Source organism: Condylura cristata, unplaced genomic scaffold (assembly GCF_000260355.1).
Source record: "Condylura cristata isolate star-nosed mole 26May11 unplaced genomic scaffold, ConCri1.0 scaffold00009, whole genome shotgun sequence".
Classification (NCBI taxonomy): Eukaryota; Metazoa; Chordata; class Mammalia; order Eulipotyphla; family Talpidae; genus Condylura; species Condylura cristata.
Genome location: NW_004567110.1, coordinates 53,262,506 through 53,285,599, shown reverse-complemented (window position 1 = coordinate 53,285,599; position 23,094 = coordinate 53,262,506). Strand labels below are relative to the sequence as shown.

Sequence of the window (23,094 nt, the reverse complement as noted above, 5' to 3'; positions counted from 1 at the left end):
TAATAATAAATGAAAAATCTTATTACACTTAAAATTTTGGCTTCTGACAATATGTAGTATTTGTGAAAGTAATGTTTTATCTAAAGATAGACTAAAGTGGATTGAGCTCTTCACTGTGATATAGAGCTTTTCATAAAAATATTCTAAGAAGCATTTTATATATCATTATGCTATAATACCCTGATAAATAAAGATATGAATAATGTAAGCCAGTTATCTCTGAGCACACAGTGTATCATCAGCCAATACAATTTTTGGAGTATAAATCAAATCCTAAATCTCTTGTACACACACTATTATTTAATAATCAGCAGTAGGCTTTAGTTTGGGTTTATTATTGAGGTGAGTAGCTTGGTAAGATTCAAGAATGTATTAATTATTGCTGTGGATAAGAATAACATATACTACCATTATAACTACAATCATAATATGTAAACCTGGAAAGGGCATGAAATAACCATTACATAGGATCGGGAATAAAATTTCCCCCTTGGTAAAGTACTGTCAGATTATGCTTACTCAGGAACATTACTTATTCCTGTGATACCAATAAGCAGTGATGATAGGATACCAAAATAAAATTGCAACTGTTACCCCATGACATTGAGTGAAGACACTATATGTTCTTATATTAACTCATTGACCTAGAGTCAGATTTAAGTAGGCGCATAAGTAAATAATATCAGATGCTGCAGTAAATTCTAGTCTGTGGCCTCTCTTCCGATCTGCATTTCCAGTCCCTTCCTAATAAGCATTTTCAATTAAAGAAAGGGAAGTGTCAAATTCAAAACATAAAATATTATACACCTGAGGGAGAGCAGAATATACCACCCCAAAAGATGTTACTTAAGCATGTGGATTATTTTGACCTAAATGCAATTAAAACTTTGCAAGCTCAGAGCTACTTCTTACCTCTCCCTTAACTGCCTCAAAGAATTAGATAGGAGACATGTATCAGGAAAAGCGGTATTGCCAGAGACAACTTTTTTATATCAGAGAAACTGTCAGCATGGCATGGCAAACATTTGCTCTTCTCATTTTCCTGGGAAATGCCTTTTTCCCTTTGAAACTGCAAACTCCGGCCTCCTTCTCATTAGCACAGGATGGCATAAACTCCTCAACTTCTGACTGTCTTTGGCCCTCCCAAAAAGTATAAAACTTGTTTTTCCCTGTTAGTCTGCCTTATGTCAATTTAATTGTAAGACCAGCCCAAGAACCCAGAAGGGTACAAGGTAAAACTTTTCTGCCTCTACATATCATTTTCCACCAAAGAATCCCCCTTCCTGGCATTCCTTATGAGCTCCATCATTCTTCCAGTTGCTGAGGCAAATCCCAGAGGAATCACTGGCTCATCTTTTCTCTGACCTCAAAGTACCCAATCCATTCCCAGAAAACAGTGTTCCTGTCCCAGGTCATTTCTAAAACTGTCTTCTTTTTCTTTGTCAAGGCCATCCACCATCATCTCAGGTGATAACATTTAAATATCATACCTGGTTTCTAAAATGATTCCCTAAAGGGCATCACTTCTGATCACCGAAGTTGGTTCTATTTTACAAGAAGGAAAGTTTTAGAAGGGAAGTGGGTTTTGCAAACTTTGTCATTGTTTGCAAATGTCATTGTTCCCACTACTTAATACTGCCTAAGTCATAAAGTTGGTGCTCAGTATATATCTGGTGAGTCAATGAAAAATCTGTAATTGTGAAATATAAAAGTGATCCTACTGCTCTTATTAAAATCTCACATATTGGTCATTCACTTGATAAAAGTTTTTTGATTCAAGGGCTTCCATTCTGTGTCCCCAACCTGCCATCCTAAATTTATCTCTAGCTATTAATTTCTAGATACCCTAACTCCAGCTAGAATCAATTACTATAAAATAGATGTTTATATATATAGTGTAGCTGTCTAAATAACTACCTATATTTATTACATTACTATAAATGCTATAGAGAATATCAAATTTAAGAAGCAGGGTTCAGATGGTAAGAAGGTTAGCCCTACTAATTATGTGATATATGACCGGAAACCCAAAAGTGCTGAACAAGCGAATTATATTGCTCTCTGGGAAGAATATTCCAGAGAGAGGAAAAAGCAAGAGCAGGCAGAAGATGACATTTCAATCCTATTCACATTTCAACATTTGGCAATCTACTGAGGACTTGTCTATTTTCTTACTCACTTGATTATATTTATTTAAAGTTCACATATGTGAGGAACTGAAATTCTATTAGGAATAAAACCAATCATGAAAATTCCTGGAATCTTTCTTTGGGTTTCATTATACAAAAATCTCAATCAACCTCAAATTTATCATGATTATAATTGACCTCAACATCTTTCCTCCAATTTCTCCTCTCTCCAGGTATCCCCATGTCACTGACTACACACAGAGCCCCCAAGCCTCCCAGTCAAATACTTTATCACTTGCCACAGGCATAAAATTGCATATATGCTTATTGAATGTTATTCTTAAAAAATATAGTTGGTTAGCCCAATTTTACTCCTACTTTCTTCTCTAAGTACCCCAAAATAAAAAAAAAGGCAAAGTCATTTGCATCCTCTTCAATCTTTGTCCCCACAAATTCAATATTTATTCAATAAGTGGTATAACTGAAATGTTTCTGAAATGAGATTCAAATAAGCAACATTTCTTCAAAGAAAAAACAAAGTCTAGCCTCCAGAGAGGCATTTAGGTCACCCAGATCTCAGTAATATCAGTAAGACAAATCCTAATAATCTATAATAAAATCTCAGCTGCTTGTATAAATATGGTCTTCACACTGAATTCAAAATAAAACTTAAATTTAGCCATAAGTAAATGTAAATATTCATATAATTTGACATTTTATTTGTTGTCTGCATCACTCTCTTTTTCTTTAGTTCTGCCACTTTCTTTAATTTTTAAAATACAGCAATTTAAAAGAGCTATCAGGTACACTGACACTGGCTGTCTATATTAAAAAAAATAAGGCCAAGGAAAGGGTATGACAGAAAAGAGACTCCAGGGACAGCGACTGACAACAGCAAGCTGTGGCAATGCCAGGGGTCATATCTATCAAGGAAAATTCTCAAAAAAAAAAAAAAAAACACCAAGGAGGGATTTTGTTACTCAGGAAGCCCAGGCAGAAATATATGTTAATCTGTGAAGATTAAAAGTTCACATCATCGAAATAAAAAGAGGGAATGAAAATGCCAAAGTTGACATTTTCCCACCGAGAACACAAATGAACTTCAACTAACAATAAATAAAAACTAAACCCTAGTAAACCTTATTTTAATTCTATCTTCTGCTGTGCAGAAAAAGATCAACACTGTTCTAAAAAACTCAAAGCATAGAAGACTTCAAACGTTTTTGTTTCCAGACTGAATCCGTGGCTAGAGGCATCTTTATAACCTATAGGAATTATAACCCCAACTACTATTCTTTTTACCAAATTTGAAAGTGTTCTGATATTAAAAACAATATGGCCAGTCATAGTGTAAGTACTACTTGTTAAAATAATATCATTGATTAACCCAATTCATCAGCTTCTCCTCACCATGGTGGCACCTTGCTTTTGACTCCTTCATTTTTCTATTATCCTGTTAAGTTTCCATTCATTAATTCCATCCTTAGCATCAATTTCTAATTACTTATCAAGCTATGTCCATTAATCCTCTACTATACCTCTCACACCCACCACTACTTTTCCAACCCCATGTCATTCTTGGTTTTTAAAAGATTTTATTTATGCATTTTGTGTAGAAGAACTGGGGTACAGGCCAGAGGTGCAAGGGGTGAGAGGATTCACCTGAGACAGAATGGGCAGCAGAACAGGCAGATCTACTGAAATACTACTAAGGGGAGCTACAGGTGAAGCAGGAGATGTCTGCTGTACCCTGTGGGTCAGCTCCCTGGCCTGGAATCAAACTCAGGGCTTAATGCAGTGGTAGAGCTGTGACTTAACCCCTAGGCTGCCAGGAAGCCCCACCCCCATTGTCATTCTTTTTTATTTATTTATTTATTTGTTTGTTTATTTATTTATTTATTTATATATCATCCTTCATTTAGTGCATCTTTCCATCTCGGTTGTAATCCCTGTGGACTTCCCACCACCAATTCACCTATGTGCCATCACCAAAGTCCTATGCACCTTTCCCACCCCAATGTCATTCTCATCCAGCAAACTACTACCAAGCAAACATCAAGGTCCATTTCTAATAGCCAATCCTTTCCAATCCTTTTCTCTGAGCCCCACAGAAATCCATTATTCTGTGATATGTGTTCCCCTTCATATTTCACTGCCTAAAGCCTTTTTCGCAGGTAGTAGTCATTTTTAATAGGTCTGTCATCCCACTGGGAATATAAACAACTTCTACATCTAGATCGATTTCTCACTTATTGTCATATGTGCAGTACCAGCCATGGCAGAAATACATAGCCGTTGCTCCTTCTGTGTGCTCTGAAGTGATTTACATTTAACGCTTTTACCATATTTTCCCAAATTTCTACCTTAATTCTACCTCTTCCAACCAGACTGTAGAATCACTGAGCAAATGCTGTTTTCTTATATTTTCTATTTCTCACAGGGTTTGACTTTAAATACAGACACTTAGCAAGTGTTTACTAACGGAATAGCATATACCACTCCACTTGCTTGCTTCCTAACAGACTCAAAATTCAGTAACAGCTTTCATTTCACTTACTTATGAGGAAATGACCTCTGGAGCAGAAAGAGCTACAAAGGAAGCAGCCCAGGAGAACTGAGCTGAGGGGAGGGTAACAAACAATCCTAGTGGTGCAGCCTTTATTCTACTAGGACTCAAGCCACTGGCCAAACATAGACAAGCGATTTAATACAGTTAAGCTTTAGATCAGTTAGAAAATAACAAGCTTGAGAACATAGTTAAAACAATTCAGGACTGATAAGTTAATTAGGAAAAATGTCTCATTGATAAAATCTCTATTTGTTCTCCACCAGGAGATGAATAAGAAAAAATTATTTCTTAAATTATTGCAAAATAGTTCCAGTCCTTCCAAACCAAACTCAGGATTGGATTAATGATTTAAGCCCTGAACCCAGGTCATAAATTTTAAAAAATGAAATATCCATAAACTATATTGGGTTGTATATATGGTTTAAACAATGATTGGTCCAAGCTAAGATAGCAAATTGAGCAAAAACCCAACTGGAAAGAAAAAAGTTTAACCCTACATATGCCTCAAACTGCTTGCAAACTCCACCCCTAACTCCTAGAAAATGGAAAACCAGGCCCTCCTTTGTGGCCCAATGGACTAAAGTGCAGCACTACTTCAAAGCTAGCCACAACTGCTTCAGTACCAGTTCAATCACCAGCCCGGGAGGTGACCCATAGGGTGCGGCAGATCTCTCCTGCCTTGTCTGCTGCTTCCCTCAGTAGGGTACTTCCTCAATCTGGCTATTCTGCTCCCCACTCTGGTGAATCCTTTCACCACCCCTGCACCTCTGGTCTGTACCCCAGCTCTGTATGCATAAATAAATACATCTTAAAAAAGAAAATGGAAAATTGTGTGACTATCTTATGTACAATGGAGCAGTGAGCAAAATGATGTAGTCACAGATAAAATAGAAAAGCTTGCAATGAAAGGAAACAGGAATTCCTTTACTGATTTCCAGATTTGGCTGGTCTCTTGTTAGTGTCTCCTGCCACCAAATTTTAAAGGGTAAGCAGAAGAATTTTGAAGACTTAGACTAATTAACAGGAAATGCCTCTTCCTTGTTCCCGGCTCTTAGGGACTCCCCTCAACAAAGCTGGCCTTCCTCTCCATCCCTTTAACTCTCCCTCTCCCGCCCCCCCCCATCTTTTGGTTTGGGAACTCCCCCTCAAGAATATATACCTTACCTGAAGCCCCCTCCTACTCCCTCATGTTGCTCCCCTCCATTGCCTATAACAGAGTTTGTTGGACTCTTTCCTCCTGCACTAAGCCACATAGTCCATGTACTTTATCTGCAATAAAAGTGACAGTTTTTTGTTTTGTTTTGTTCTTATCTGGTGACTCTAATAATACCATATTTCCAAGTTTGTCCACAACTCAGACTGGAAAGAAGTGATATCTTTCTTGGAGTTCCTCAAATAACACACCAATTTCCTATTCCAAAGGAATATTTATGGTAAATATATTAACTCTGAAGTTAAATACATTGATAGTATTAAACTCTAATGTGGGATTCTAAGTGGTATGTCTACTACTAGGTTTAATGAATGTCCTTGTCTTTTGATTCCCAAGTACAAACATTAATTGACAAAAAAAAATGAGCCTTCTTTCATTTGTCAGGGTTTCACCAATACAAGTGTTCTCCTTCCTATACATAAGAGTTATATTCAGTAGTTAAAACCTGGAATTTTCCTATGCATTTCAAGGCTTTTAAAAAGTGAAAACAACTATTTTGTCTCAGTTAAAACATCTACACGCAGTACAACTAATTATGCCCTTAAGATATTTTTAGAAAGTAAGTTAAGAGAAAACCAGATTGTGTTTAAAAATATTCCCCACCACTATATCTGTTAACCCCAATATTGTATCATAAATTTGTACAGCTTCTCCCTACTTTTCACAAGGGTAGATGCAACTGTATTACCTTAGAAACCAGTGAAGGACTGAGGCTACACAACTACACAGAAGTCTGACAGCAAATGCCGTGGTGAATTGGCATAACAGCACAGCTCTCCCTAACTGACAATGTATATCAACGAGGCAGGTAGCCTCCTAGGGAACCATAGCATAAAAAATCAGCTTCCCGGCCCTCCCTGGTGGCGCAGCGGGTTAAAGCACAGCACTGAGAATCTAAAGCCGCTTCCGCATGAGTTCGATTCCCGCCTGCCCCGGAGGTAACCACATGGCGTGGCAGACTCTCCTAACCCGCCCGCTGCTCCCCTCAGCAGTGTACTTCATCGATCTGCCTGTTCTGTTCCCCGCTCTGTCTCTGGTGAAGCCTCTCACCACCCCTGAGCCTCTGGCCAATACCCCAGTTCTGTACGCACAAATAAATAAATCTTTAAAAAAAAATAAAAATACTTTAAAAAATTAAAAAAAAAACAGCTTCCCATAAGATTCATGGCATGTTTTCCAGGATTCCATGATGAGATTTTGTTGTAGAGTCCTAACCTAAGAAGCTAAATATATATAGATATATAGATATATAGATATCTATATATATATATATACACACACACATATATATATACAGATATATATATATATAATGTTCAAGCACATAATGCAGTAGCAAGAGCATGATTATATTACTATCACATTGCTATTTTAAGCTGTAATTCTAAACATACAAAAAAAAACAGAAAAGATCTTCTAGAGTTAAAAAGTCTCTTGACAATCTTCTATTCAATTAGAAATTTGATCATACTATTCCCTTACTCGAGAAATAATACTTGCTGCTACTATAACAATAAGATACTATAAACAGAAGCAGTAAGATGCTTACTGTTATATGATCCAGGAAATACTTATTTGACTTTTACTACAAATAAGCCAATAATACAAATTCTCCTGCATATGCACATATAATAATCATAAAAAGATGTGTCAGGAAAAATGACCAGAAAATATCATAATGACCAGCCTTGTATAAATTCTACTGAAAAGTAGGAAGAAGAGCTTGAAAGAAGAAAAAAAGACCACAAATTTATTTCTCCATTTATATTTACTGCATTTCTTATTTATAGTAACAAGAAAGCTTTTGCATTTCCCCTTGGGATATTTTACTAGTTTTTCATCCTTTCAACCACAATCATCACTTTTTTTTTTTTAAGATTTATTTATTTATGCAGACAGAACTGGGGTACAAGCCAGAGGTGCAGGGGTGGTGAGAGGATTCACCAGAGACAGTGGGGAGCAAAACAGGCAGATCGTTTAAGTACATTGCTGAGGTGAGCAGCAGGCAAGACAGGAGAGGTCTGCCGTGGCACTGACAGATCCCCGCCATATGACTAATCACCTCTGGGGCTGGAGACTGAAGTAGAACTTAATCGGCTATGGCTAGCTTGCAGAGTTGCATCCTAACCCACTGAGTCACCAGGGAGGGCCCCACAATCATCCCATTTGATGACCCATTTCTTCCTTACATCAGGAAATACATACTGTTTTTGAATACTTTGTCAACCTCTAAACTACTAATTTTAGCCCTTTTTATAGACAGGAACATCAAGCTAGAAGAGGTTCCCTTATTTGTCTAAGGGTACAAGCTCTGTAGCTCTGATTTAAATCCTGGTTTCTCTGATCTGGAGCTTAATTTTATCTACTACATTCTAATTCCCTCCTATCTGATCCCTGTGTTAATGGACACAGTAGGATAGGTTCTTGTTCTCTATTGGCTTCCAGAATTGGAACCTTCTCAACTACTCACCAGCATCAAAATCATTTTGTCTCACTGATTATAATTTTGTTGTAGAAGATCAAAGTTAACCTAGCTTATAACTACTAGAGTCAGTATAACTGTTAAATTTAAGTGTTTTTCATATATTAGTTGAAAAATATTTTGTTTAGTTGACACTCATTTACATCTCACACAACATGTCTAGATTCTAATAAGTGTCTTCAGAATCTTCCTTTAATGATCTTCTAATAGCCAGAATCTGCATATTGTATAGATTGGACAGATGAGATAAGATTTTCAATACTATGGAAACTCAATTATGTCTTCTAAAAACTTAGTAATTTAGAAATAAAGAGGATGGAGGGCCCTCCCTGGTGGCACAACGCGTTAAAGCATAGCACTAAGAAGCTAAAGTCACTTCAGCATGAGTTTGATCCCATTCCCGGAGGTGACAACATGGTGTGGCAGACCTCTCCTGACCCACCCGCTGCTCCCTCAGCAGTGTACTTGTCTATCTGTCTGTTCTGATCCCCATTCTGTCTCTGGTGAATCCTTTAACTGCCCCTGCACCTCTGGCTTATACTCCAGTTCTGTATGAATAAATAAATAAATATTTTAAAAAGAGAGAGATTAAGACGGTGGAGACAAGTCACAGAAGACGGTGGACTTCTGTTCTGTAGCAAAAACTCCATGAGTTGGCAATTGCACTCATTACTTGCTGCATCCCTAGTACTCAGGCTACGATATGAACAGCAAATTGCCAAGAAATACTTTTTCTGCAAACTTATCTTACATCAGAAAATCAGCTATAATATAAACACTTGTTTCAAATTTATTTTGCTAAGAAACTTACATATCTTCAAACAATGGCAAAGAATTATCTTTTAAATAAAATACTTTCAAATACAAAATGAAAAATAGATTTAAAGTGACCATGCAAAGGTCAAGTTGACCTCATACACTTTTATTTCTAGGTGCAAATAGATTGCCACATTATGTGGTATAGCTGAAAGAACATTTCTGTTTGTTCAACATTATAATTTATTTTCTATTCAGTAAACTGTGTTTTCTACACCAACTACATTTTAATAAATGAAATGTATCATTCAGAATCAAAAAGGAACCAGAATTTTTATGGAGTAACATGCAAGTGTTCATCAAAATAGAATATTTGTCCTTTTTTTAAAAACCAAGATGTTAGAGAGTTTTTATAATTAAGACCCCTGAAGAGGTAATGGCATATACTTTTAATTATTTATCCATGATCTCCTATCTGCTAACTCTGCAGAAGATTCCAGAACACCAAATTATGTAACTTTAGTTATGATATTTGGAGACAAATGTTCCTTTTTTCTGATCAAAACATCCAGAGATGATGATAATACTTCCTAAGGAAGAGGAACACTCAAATTTCAAATTGGTTCTTTTAGTATCAGCCTTTACTCCTCTTAATGGCAAGCTTTCTTTTTCTCCTAATGCAACCTCAACCCAAAGTACCAACTACTCTTACAAATGAAATTTCAAACTAGAGTTGATGTTCCTGGTAAAAACACATTTTAGAAGGTGAGCAAAAAGCACTCTTGGGAAAGAAATGGTTCACAGGTGTTATGGGTATGTTGTGCATACCCACAATTTCGTAGGAGTGGGACTCTCAGCTAATCGGTCCTCCCATACGTTGGTGAGCACATCCACAAACCAGTGGGACTGGATGACCCACTTCTCAGAGTGGATTCTCACAAGGGCTCCACGTTCATCATACCCATTAGAGAAAATGTTACAAGACCAATAGGAAAATGCTTTATTAAATTGAGTATTTGATCAATTAGAATACGCTCTTCTTCCTCTAGGTCACACATTGTCATTTCCTATAAACTGCCCTGTGATCCATAACGTTAAACAAGAATTTGGAACAGATAAGCTTTAAACTTCTTTCAAAAATAAGAAAAATAATTTATCTTTGATTTCTATTTTATAGTTCTCATTCTTATCATGGTTTATCTCACTAAAGTCATTCTATTACATTTCTTTGAAAGTCTCTATTATATCCACAAGCACAACTCTACTTGAAAAACCCATAGAAGCAAAATCACTTGGAAAGACCACCATTTCACTATTAACCAGGCAAACATTTCCTAGATCTCCTCACAGTAATAAAAACAAGTGAATAATAATAAATGTCTTTTTGGTCAGATGAATATGCAAACAACTTGGGACACAGCAGCCAAAAATACCACACTGTATTTTCTGAGAGCACTTAAATATTAGACCCTACTGTTTAAAAAAGAAAGAAAGAAATATAGGCTGTAAGGAGAACCAGGACATTTGGGGGAAGAAGGAAAGGTACTGTTTGGGATTGATGCTATGACAACCATTCTTCATAATATTTTGGTTGGCAAATTTTGCAACCTAGGCCTGGAGTATTCACAATTGAAGAACCCAACTCTGCACAATAAAAATCACTTTTTTTCTACTTACCTAATGCGCTCAGCTTTCCATAACAGCTGGTATATAGCTCAATTATCACTGAGCCATAGCTCAGAGTACACAGAGCAATAGCCATTCTTCAAATATAATTTATATTGTATAAATACAATATGAATTAAGATAAAGGTCTTTCCTACAATATGACTATGCCTCTTCCTTGGTAATTCATTTCAAATCAACTACTGGGCCCAAATGACAAAAAAGTCACTGATCTCCTAGAGGTCTGAAAGCAAGGTCTATGCCTGTTTTTAAGAAGTTACCATCCACCTGTAGTGAATTGAGAAAAAGAGAAAGAATGTAACTCGTTTAAAGTCAAATCTTTTTAATTAGAGGCTGGTGCTTTATTCTGAGACCTTCCAAATTATCCTTCCAACGTTTGGTCATTAAAGATCCCAAAATGGGGAGATCAGAGAATTAGAAATGTTTTTATTTGGAAAAAAATAAAACTTGGTCATGCTAGTGGTTTGTGTGTAAATAGTAACCACCAACTACTATAGAAGCCACAGTTAGCAGACCTTGAAAATCAAAGGAGATGCTGTTTTCCACAAATTATGAAAACAGAATAATACAGTCTGAAAGTTGAATGTGAACTTAAATATCTTTCAAGAATTTCCTCCATCGATTATAATAGATTTGTAACAAAAACTAACATAAATGGAGTAAGTTAATTCTAGTGGAATGATAGATGTATATACTAAACCAGTGTTAGGTAAGATGGCAAAAGTCACAGAGCATAAAAGTCAGACTTCAAGAGCTAAGGTTACTAATGAAGCCAAAGAAAATATATGATGCTTCCACCAGAAGAACATGCCTAGAGAAATTAATTTGGATCTACAGCTTCTTCAAAATCAACAACCTCCTAATCACGTTGTTGTCTTGATTAAATATCACAATGAAAGTATCTACACCTTAAAAGAATCCCAGCAATTGACTTGACCCACATTTGTAAGAACGTAGTAATATATGCACACCCATTTTGTTTTCAGTCAGCAGGAAAGGAAATACACACCATGGGTTTTTTTTAAGCATATTCCTGGAGTTTTCATGATAAAATCCAGGGTGAGCAGATGAAAGCGTGGTGAGAAATATCTTGCTAAATGAAAGAGCAGAAAGCAGCAGTTTGACTTGTTAAGTTACAAATAGGGTCAATTGTTTAATGTGGGTGCTAGCTACTAGTAATAGCAAATATATTTCAGTGTTTTTTTTTCCCCCTTCATAATTTTAAAAGGTCAAGAAGGGAGGTTGATGAATTTCCGTTATAAGACACTTCTATATGTCACAGGTAAGAGACATGATAAATATTTGTTTACAGCGTTTATTTAACAGACTACATCAACATTTAAGTGAAATCAACATAATGGAAATATATGTGTATGAATGATTTTGAGATTAAAATTAGGTCTTAAAAATGTAAGTAAAATATGGAACATGTTCTAAAAAATAGATTTTAAATCACAAACCCAAAGGGGTGCCTGGTCCCCTCCACTCACAGCCGTCATCACTACTCGGATGCCCTTGTGTTCCAGGAGGCCTTTAAGGTGAGCTCAGGGACAGCAATCAGGGGCAAGCAATCCACCTATCTCTGCATTAGCATCTCATCCTAGCTCCTGTAATATTCTACATGACGTTCCACCTCCTCTTTTTACCACACGGTGTGCACTCTCTCCTCCATAAAACCCCAATCAATATTCACAACCTCCATTAAAAATACAAAACCCTAGCATGCAAATATCTCCCTCTAATTCTGCCCAGCGAGAGTAATTATGCGCTCAATAGACATAGCACTAAATAAACATCAGATGGCTAATTCAAGTATTTTCTCTAGGATTAGGCCAGGGATAATCTGGGGTAGCAAAGAATACTAATATTATTCATCATCTAGTTTGGAAAAGTTATAGTCAGTAATTCCATTATCCTAAATATAAATATTTCTGCAGAAACAAAGCCTCACAACCAAAATTTAATCTTTATTCAAATCAAACTATTACCTGTGCTTAATGGACTGGAGCAGTTAAACCAAGTTACAGGACCAAGCTTGGTCCAGAAATTCAGTTCAGCTGCAGAGCAGAGCACACATCACCAACTCAATCTAGTTTAACCTTCTCCAGGCTGTAAATTCTATGTCATAAGCAAAGCCTCTGAATCCCCATCCAAAAGGTTTTGCCTACCCAGTTATTCCCACTTCTCCCTAAACTTCTTTATACTTACAATGTGCCTTTAAAGACTGGTTACAATAAAATGATGAAGTGATATTTCAAAGCCAGAAAGAGGCCAGAGGAGGACCTGACCATCCAAGTCTGTCCTGCCCCGCATTATGGCCTCCCTCACCTACCGGGTTTAAATGGTTTGGCCTGGTTTTATTCTCCTCTCTCCTCGTTAATGTGTTCTAGTGTGAACTTTTCTTTTTCATGTTAAGTGAGGCCAGGACAGTAACCACAGGTGAAATAGACTTGGGGAAGAACAGCTTTAAGGCCATGGAAGTGAGCAGTTATCTGCATGCACTGAAGAGAAGACCCCTAAAAGGCAATGTTTGAAGACCCAACCATCAGGGCCTCAAAGAAACTGAGTCTTTTCTAATGAAGAAAATATTCATGGCTTCCAAATGAGGTATTTTTATGATTATAATTAGGTGGTGAGAACTACTTCCTCGAACATCATTTTTTAAAATATACATGTAATTTTAAGAAAAGAAATTACAGGATACTACTTTTCAGTTTAGGAGTGTTGGATGCCCCATGACAAAAGTAGGTGCTTAACCTAGTAAGGTGGTATACTGGCTATGGAGACATTATAAACTCTGCACACATATTGGTTTTTTAGAAATCTACGAATCTACATTTTTTAAGCAAAATGTTATGTACCTAATAGAATATTAATTTTCTAGGGATGAAATATATATATATTATATACATATATATATACGCACATGTAATTTATGTAAATTATATGATTTCAAGTTACTGAGGTGGAACTGGACATGGCATCTTGCCATGAGCAACACCATAATTAAATGTGTAGCTGGGAACGACAAAGAAAGAAGACTGGTATTCTAGCAGCTCCCAAAACATTGTTACATGCAACTAACAGACTATTTGCACCTGTTGTTCCTTATAGGACATAAAATCAAGGCCTAAATTCACAAGACAGCTCCTCAACTCCACCCTCATAACTGCTACTCTCTGATGTACCTAGCAGTGAACTAAACGATAGAAGATAAAAGGAAAATGAGAGAAGATTCTGAGATGGCTGAGCAGCTCACGCTGCTATCACAAATTCCCACAGACCAGGAGCCTTAGACAACAAACATTTTCTTTTTATAATTCCAGAAGAAGGAAGTCCAAGATCACAGTGCCAGCAGATCTGTTGTTGGTGACAGTCACTTTCTGGCTTGTAGGATGTCATCACTTTGTATCCTCACATGGCAACAGCAGAAAGAAGCAAGAAGCAAGTGCTCTCTGGACTATTGGAAGGGCACTAAATCCATTTTTGAAGACTTCACCTTTATGACCTCACGAAAGCCTAACTACTTTCCCAAAGGCCCCAACTCCTAACACATCACATTGAGCAATAAAATTTCAACCTATGATTTTTGGGAGGGATGGGGACAGATATTTCAGTCATAATTGAAACACAAAGGCAATGAGAAAACACCTTAGATGCTGAAGGTTACAATCTGTAAGAGCAACATCAACTACCCAAGTACCCTGGGAACACAGAGAGGGAGAAAGTAGTTCTGTTGAAGAAAGGGACTCAGCAACAGCCCATGGAAGAAACGATATATCAACTAGAGGTTGATGACTTCAGACAAAAGTATGGCTCTCTATAAAGCTCTCTTTCTTTAAAACTAAGTTAAAATGTAGCCCTCTCTAGCTGCTGGGGTGAATAAAACCAGCCTACCAATTTTTTAAAAAGATTTATTTATTTATGCGTACAGAACTGAGGTATAGGCCAGAGGTGCAGGGATAGTGAGAAGATTCACCAGAGACAGCGTGGCAAGCAGAACAGGCAGATCGACGGAGTACAGTGCTGAGGGGAGCAGCAGGTAGATAAGGAGAGGTCTGCCACGCCATGTGGGTCAGCTCCAGGGTGGCGATCGAACTCTGCCACGCCATGTGGGTCAGCTCCAGGGTGGCGATCGAACTCATGCTGGAGTGGCTTTAGCTTCTTAGTGCTATGCTTTAACCTGCTGTGCCACCAGGGAGGGACCACCAATTTTAATCAGTGCTAAACTAGACTTTTAATGACTTTTGAGACTTCTCCAAAAGTTGTTTTCAGCTTGTCATCTATTCATAACATCTATGAAAATAACCTACTGAATTGGAAGAGGTAGCCAAATTTTTACAAAAGTAGTGATACTAGCATGAAACATAACAGTAGATTAATATTGTGGCCAAAAGCCCGTGTTCACTCTCCAAACTCATTAAAGTTCATGGGCAGTTTCATTTACTGCCACAAGCTCATTTCATTAAGCACTTTTTATTTCAATAGAAGTTGATAAAATTCAAGAGCTAGTCATCAATACTTACAAACTAAAACATTCTCAATAAATCACTGAGTATGTCACATCAACAACTAAGTTAGAGAGTCTTGGTTATTCTTACCTCCATGGGGAAAGCTTTGAAATTAACCGTGTGCTCAGAGCCACGCTGGTTTTCTCTTCCCCAATGAAATCTAACTTCATACAGCTCGAATTCATGCCCTTGAGGCAGTGGACCTCCTGATAGAACTGAAAGAGAAAATAAATTCTATTGAATTACACCTCAAACAGATTCATCAGCACAACATTGGAAACAACTCTGGCCAAAAAGTTTTAAGGAGTTCCATAGATTAAATTCATGAAGCCAAGATGAGAAGCATATCACAACTGCAAGATGAATTTTAACTATCTAGGTTTGGCTGAAATCCTTGAATTGGACAATGAGATACAGAAGTTCAACGACTGTGAAATATTTGCTAATGTTGTACTTTTTTAGGTTCTTGTATGTTTTAGGAATCGGAACAAAGAAAACAAATGCACTAGCTGTATTCCCTTAGCACTTAGCTAACCAGCAGACAAGAATATAGTTTGAATCTCCAACTGGCTAAACATTTCCTATAGACCTACCAATAAATTAAGACACATTTATAGATCATTCATTGGTGCCAAAAAGGCTTTCAATTTAGAAGAATAGGTATAGCTAACAAAATTATCCTTAAGGAGAATTATTATTAAGCTAATTTGATTTGCCAACAGTGAAGTCATACTTCAAAAATGCAGTTTGCTGCTCAGTGTCACATACAATACAAACAAAAGGAAATCGTGATAAAATAGTAACAACACTAAAATATTAACATTATTTCTGTGGACTCCAATCTATTTTTCTTGTATCAATCTGACCTAGAACTTTGTCCCAAAGAAGTGACCACTACTACTTTGGGGAGTCGATAAGTTTGAGGGCTGGCATGTATGGGCTGTAATCCAGGCCCAGCTCCAGTGACATCGGCCTAACTCAGGGGCCAGTGTCTGGCCCTGGCTGGTCATGGCTTCCCTGAGTGCACAGAGCCTGTGCAAGGAGCCTGTCCAGACCTCACCACAGGTCAGATCTGGATGCACAGACCAGTTTCCTTTCTTTTTTTTTTTAATGATTTATTTATTTACACATACAAAAATGGGGTACAGCCAGAGGTGCAGGGACATCAAGGGAATTCACCAGACAAAATGGGGAGCAGAACAGGCAGATTGACAAAGTATACTACTGAAGGGAGCAGTGGGCGAGACAGGAGAGGTCTGCTGCACCATGTGGGTCACCTCCAGGGCAGAGATCGAAGTTGCCACGGCTTGGCTTGGCTTGGCTTGGCTTGGCTTGGCTTAGCTTTACAGTGCAGAGCTCCAACCCACTGCACCACCAAGGAGGGCCCTAGAGTTTCCTTTCTAATATGACATCTGACTTTAAAATGGGCCAAGTTGGTGCTAAACCAGCACCAAACAGGAGGGTAAATGGTCTGTTCAGATTTGATAGGGGCTATAAGCTGAGGTTCCAGAGAGTTAGGACTCATTCAGGTCTTCAGATACAGACCTTGGGATTCACACTGAGACAGACTCATCAGGAAGACTGGTAAACCTCTGGGAGAGAACTTTGCAGACCTCCAAAACCTCCTCATTCTATCTTTGCTTCAAACTGAAGCCTACCCATTGCTCCTGCCTCCAGACCTGCCTCTGACATCACCTACTGAATGACTCCATTAGTCTGTGCCCGTTTGCCTGGGCTCAGTGTCTCCAAAAGGCTATTAGCTCATAAAGAGGGCTACCTCTCAGAGCTGGCTGCCACTTCTCATCTTCCAGCACTGCACTCTGGTGCTGTGGCCTCTGCATTTCAAATAGGCCCAGCCTTCAAATGGTGTTGCTGGCAGCTGCGGGCACCACACCTCTGGATGCCCCACCTGCCAGCACACCACAGCTCCAGGCCCTAGTGGAAGGGTCAGTGTCATTTTTTTTTTAAGATTTATTTATTTGTGCATGCAGAACTGGGGTACAGGCCAAAGGCTTCACCAGAGACAGAGTGGGGAGCAGAACAGGCAGATCTATGAAGCACACTACTGAGGGGAGAAGCAGGCAGGCCAGGAGAGGTCTGCCGCACCAGGTGGTCACCTCCGGGGCAGGTGGGAATCAAACGCATGCGGAAGTGGCTTTAGCTTCTCAGTGCTGTGCTTTAACCCGCTGCGCCACCAGGGAGGGCCGGACAGTGTCATTTTTAATGAGTAGACTTTCTTTGGGATACTGACCACTGCAGGGACTATGTGGGGTAAGAGAGTCGGCCATTTGTGGCCTTAGAAACTCTCCTTTTGCCAAGCTCCCAGGTGTTAGTAAACCCCATTGCTGTACCCTGCACCTGAGCGGTATTTTGCAATCAGGAGCACACGGTGAGAACTCACTAAAAGTGACCTGTTCCCAAGCCTTGGCACTGTCTTCACTGCTGCAGACCTAGAAAACACACCCCTCACACGCACAGCAACGTCCTTGCCCGAGGGCTGTAACACTCTACTTTTAAAATACGAATAGATACTATAAGATGAAGTCTATGGACAGTGGGAAAGATTAAAAAATATCTTTCCCCAAAGACCTCTTTGAGTACAGTAAATTAACCACACACACACACACACACACACACACACACACACACATCCCACAGGGCTCTGAAACTAGTACAGAGCAGTCTATTGGTACTTTCTTATGAAAATGGGTAATACAACTGATCTTTACCGTGATTTTGTTAAGGACATGGAGAGAGTCACCCCTAAAACCTCCCTTTTTTCTGCAGAGCACCCTGCTACAATTTCAGGGGTCCAAAAAGGGACCCCCATGTCTCAATAAAACACATCCTACCTGGTTGAAGCCTAACATTAATAAGAATAATCCTTTGTTTAAAAAACTGGCAGACAGAGGCCTTCCCTCGTGGCACAAGGGGAAAAACAGCCCAATGAAGTTTTAGGCAGCCACTGCAATATAAGCTTGATCCCCCACCAGGGAGGTGACCCACATGGCACAGCAGACCTCTCCTGTCTCACCTGCTGCTCCCCTCAGCAGTGTATTGCAATAGATCTGCCTGTTCTGCTCCCCACTCTGTCTCTGGTGACTCCTCTCGACACCCCCCACCTCTGACCTGCATGCCAGTTCTTGTATGCATAAACAAATAAATCTTTAAAATAAGAACTAGAAGTTAGAACATACTTTAAATGCCCTATATACCTAATTACATGGGTCTGTGTTTTGATAGGGAGAAGTTCAAGGCCCCCAGAGGTGCATTTACTCATCATTTTAACAAATATTTTTGAACACCTACATTGTGGTAGGTGTATTGGGTGCTTAAGAAACAGTGATTTTGGAAAAACAATCTTACATTTTATTAGGATGAAAGGTAAATATTCATACATTTATGGAGATGAAAATTTTGTTGTGTATTAGCGCACTAAACGGCAAGTCTGTTAGCTGTGATGTCATTTGTTCAACAGCATTGTAATTAAACAAGGTTCTCAGGGGTTTAACATTTATTTGCTTGAAAATGAACACGAAAAAGAAAAAGACTTTGCTCAGGCCTGGTCCCTTGGGAGAGGTGACAAAGAGGCAGTATACAGTCAGGAATCAAGCTCTGAAAGCTCTGAATATCTTTACTTTTGCTACACACGAATAATCCAAAGTTAAACCATATCATAGTCACATAGCTGAAATGAGCCATACAAAAATGATAAAATACAGAATTCAGAACTTTATGAGATGCCAGGTAAAAGCATTACCTATTCATCCTCTAGGAATGTGTTTACATAATAAAAATAATCTCTGTTTTATCAATTTACCCAAAAATAAATAGCAAATGTTAAGGCATTATTCTCCTCTTTTACAGCTTGCTATTTTTTTTAATAAAGAAACCAGTCATACCAAAAGGCATATACTTTGGCTACTTTGTCTATTTATGAATATACAATTTTGTTCATCAGTATTTTGTCACTACATGACAGGTTCATTAGTTGCGGTGTCATTATGTTCAATAAAAGTACAATGAAATAGCATGAAGTGCTTACTGATGACATGCTGCATTTCCACAGAATAACAAACTTATGACAAGAATATAAAATGAACTAATGCCATTGCTAGTGCCTTAATTTTCTTTAGTTCTCTTTAATAGGCATGGCTATTGTGATTATAGCATATACAAAGAATTGCTTTTGGAAGCCTCTGCAAAATTTGAGCACCCCATAAAGACATATTATATGTACACATATTTACCTAAGTCTAAGCTTCTGTAAACATTGGCTTTAAAAATAAAATTGAAGACAGTTCAAAGGCTACTGATCAGGCTTTGTCTGCCTCATTTCATTTGAGTTTAATGCATATGGAGGCTGACACCATGCCCAGCCCTGTGCTGACCACTGAGTACATCAAGAAAAAGATACAGTCAGTGCTAGCCAGGCACTGTCATGGCTTCAGGAACTAAACTGAATGATTTAAATAGAATGCATCAGGAGCAGTACGGTAAAGCATCCACGGTACTAGGAGGAAATCCAGTAAGGGCCAAACCCAAACAAAGGGAACCTCGAAACTCCAGGGACATGATAGTAGAGTCTTAAGCAGTAAGCTAAGGCAAAGTATGTTCTGAGCAAAGGAAGTTGCAGAAGATTCAGAAAAATGAAACAGCTGGTGGTGATCTTTATTAAAAAAAAAAAAAAAAAACCTTTATTTTTGCGTAGAAGAACTGGGGTGTAGGCCAGAGGTGTGGGAGGTGACAGGATTCACCAGAGACAGAGTGGGGAGCAGAACATGTGGATCTACTGAAACACACTGCTGACAAGACTGGAGAGGTCTGCTGTGCCATGTGGGTCAGCTCCCTGGCCAGGGATCAAACTCTAGCTATAGCAGTGACAGCACTGAGACTTAACCCCTAGGCCACTAGGGAGGTTATCTTACGTACAGTGCGAGGATACCAGCAGTAACCAGGGGTGTCCACTGGGGAAGAGCTTATAGCATATGCTTAGGGGCTATAGTATATTCTAGTAAAAATCACTATTGGTTTTAAAGCAGGGGACTACTATTTTTGCATTTAAAAATATTATTACCATGTCTGCATAGACAGTAAGTCAGCAAAAGGCAGCCCCAATCTGTTAGAAAGCTGCTGTCAGAGCCCAGGCATACATGACCAGGTCAAGAGACAGAGGCTGGGAGACTCAAGTCCAGCATGGAAGGAGACCAAAGCTAATGGTTCCTGATGTGTCCCAGGAGGATCTAAAGCTACAAATAGTTTGTTTTCAAGACATTTAAAGATTTCACAAAGTCAGTTTAACTTTTAAAAAATCCCAAATGTATTCATAAAACATTCCAGGAATAATATTAATTAGTTGGGTTTTTTTTTTTTAACATTTGAAGTCTTCAAAATAAAGATCAGTATTTTTTACTATCTTTGGCTTTTAACCTAAAACTTTCTTCATATTAGAGATTAAATATTTTCAGCCTTTAAGGACAGTAATAATATCAACCATTTGGAAAGGAGGCCTCAGTGAACTGGGTCTACATTAGCAAAGTAAAATACAACTACTTTCCAATAATTCCATTTCTCCAGTTAGGTGGGAAAAAAAATACAATTAAAGATATTCATCCTTGAAATTTCATATAAACAGTACAAAGTGAATGTAATTCTAAGAGAAAATAATTTTAAAACATTTAACAACTTCATTTTTACATCAACAAGATTTGCTAAGACGTACAATAAAATATTGTCATGTTTTTGGGGAAAAAAAGAATGATTAATAATAATCTAACCTAAAATTTATGTTGAGAATTATAAAAGACCCAGATGTAAAATTTTCTAATTAATGTTTCCATAATAAGTTACAATGAATGGCACAAATGACCTATCCTGAATAGCAATTATTCCCACATTCAAGGCCCATTAAAAAAGTCATTACCCTTAACACACAGCTTGGTGTCAGATGGAATGGTCTGCTGGCTCATATTTTTTCATGACTTAAGTATCAAACCACTCAGACTAGAAATCTATAATTATATTCTGATATTAAGCTACTCTTAATATCACTGTAAGTGTGTTCAATTTTAGTTTTGTCTGTGCAGACTGAAATGTTAAGATCCCTGTAGTACACTGATTCATCTGTCCTGGTCAGGTCACACCTGGAATACTATGTCTGGCTCAGCTCTTCATTAGAGGCACTGTGCCACCTTAAAAGTAAGTGACAGGATCCAAAATGTGGTCTGGTCACAGAAGCAACACCCCAGCCCATTCCTCTGGTGAATCCCTCTGTTCCCATTTCACACAACCAGTCACTGAAGTTCTGCAGATGACATCTCAGCAATCTCTCGTACCAAGCTCACCTTCACACTAACACTGCAAACACAAAGTTATCATTTTGATACCTTGATTCTCTTGCAATAACCTTCAACTTGGCTCCCAGTCTCCCCAGACCTCTTCTTACTCAATATAACCAAGCCCTTTTCCCTAAAACAACATGTTAATTGCAACTTTATCCTACAGGGGAAAAAGAAAAAAAAAATTATTCCTGACTCTTGATGCTTCATGAATTTGCTCTAATAAACCTTCTCCATGTGTTTTCTGTTAACATGAATGAACTTTTTTTTTCCAAATTCATTTAAAGATTTACCTGTTCCTATACTATCTCCAGGCCATCCCATACCCATGCCTTTTTTTATATATTGTCCTTTCTTTTAACACATCCAAATTTCTCCAATCCAAATATCATTCACTCATCAAGAATCATGACAAATATTAATCCTTTCACAAATATTTCTCTAATTATTTAAGCCAAAAATGACTTCTCCCTATATAACTATCTTTCACTACCTGTGATAGTAATTTCCTTTAGAGCAAGCTTGAGATTTAATTTATATTTCTCTCACTCAAAGCATATAATACTTACCTAAGCTAAAACAAATATTACCAATTGTTCCTCGTAGGTCAGATAAAGCCAATAAATGTGTGTGTGTAGGTCACAGATACATCTCTAGCTTCTTCTGACACACTAAACATATATAAAACTAGGCATGTCCTCCATATCTTGCAATTTTCTACAGTCCCCCCCAATCCCTATTGTCTCCCAGTGCTAGGTGAAACAGAGGGTCTGTAGCTATTTACAAGCTTTGCTCTACTGGCTGCTCTCATTCATAATGCCTGCCTGGCTCTCAGAGACATGTATGTTTGTAATTCCTAGAGTGCATGATCAACAAATAAGTACTGATGAATAAAGGAATATTATACAAGGGAAAAGCTGAACAGATTAAATGTGCCTGAAAGAAAAGATGGCAACTTTGTGATGTGATCGCCATCATAAAGTATTCAGGAGTATCCAGGGCTTTTTGATCTTTGGAATTACTCAGAAGCAAGTTGGATTTCTTAGATAAGTGAACAATGACTTTCCTTTCCTGGGTTGTTCAAGTAAAGCTGCCCAGCCACTTGTTAGAAATGGGAGACTGGGTGGCTGCCCTCCAGGCTCATCCATCAGTGAATCTATGACTTAATGTCCTTTCTAAACTCTTACTGGAAAACAGAACCCTGGACAATGTAGCACAGAGTCTGTAAGGGTACATTGCTTATGGGGTGTATGTAGCTATTAGATAAGGGGGTCAAGGCAGAAAGCTTGAGAAATCCCTTTAAGGGTAAAAAAGAATGAAGAGGGGCCTCCCTGGTAGCACAACAGTTTAAAGCACAGCACTATGAAGCTATCACAGCCACTGCAGCACGAGTTCAATCATTGGGCGGGG

General features: G+C 38.1%; 1 protein-coding gene across 1 annotated transcript in view; it reads right to left on the bottom strand.

The window, feature by feature from the left end:
* Positions 1 to 23,094, bottom strand: part of CA8 (carbonic anhydrase VIII) — a 91,044-nt gene that overhangs the window by 60,634 nt on the left and 7,316 nt on the right. Inside the window, exon 3 of the mRNA XM_012722833.1 lies at positions 15,437 to 15,561. Within this exon, the coding sequence (XP_012578287.1) occupies positions 15,437 to 15,561 (125 nt within the window). The remainder of the gene's footprint in view (positions 1 to 15,436; positions 15,562 to 23,094) is intronic.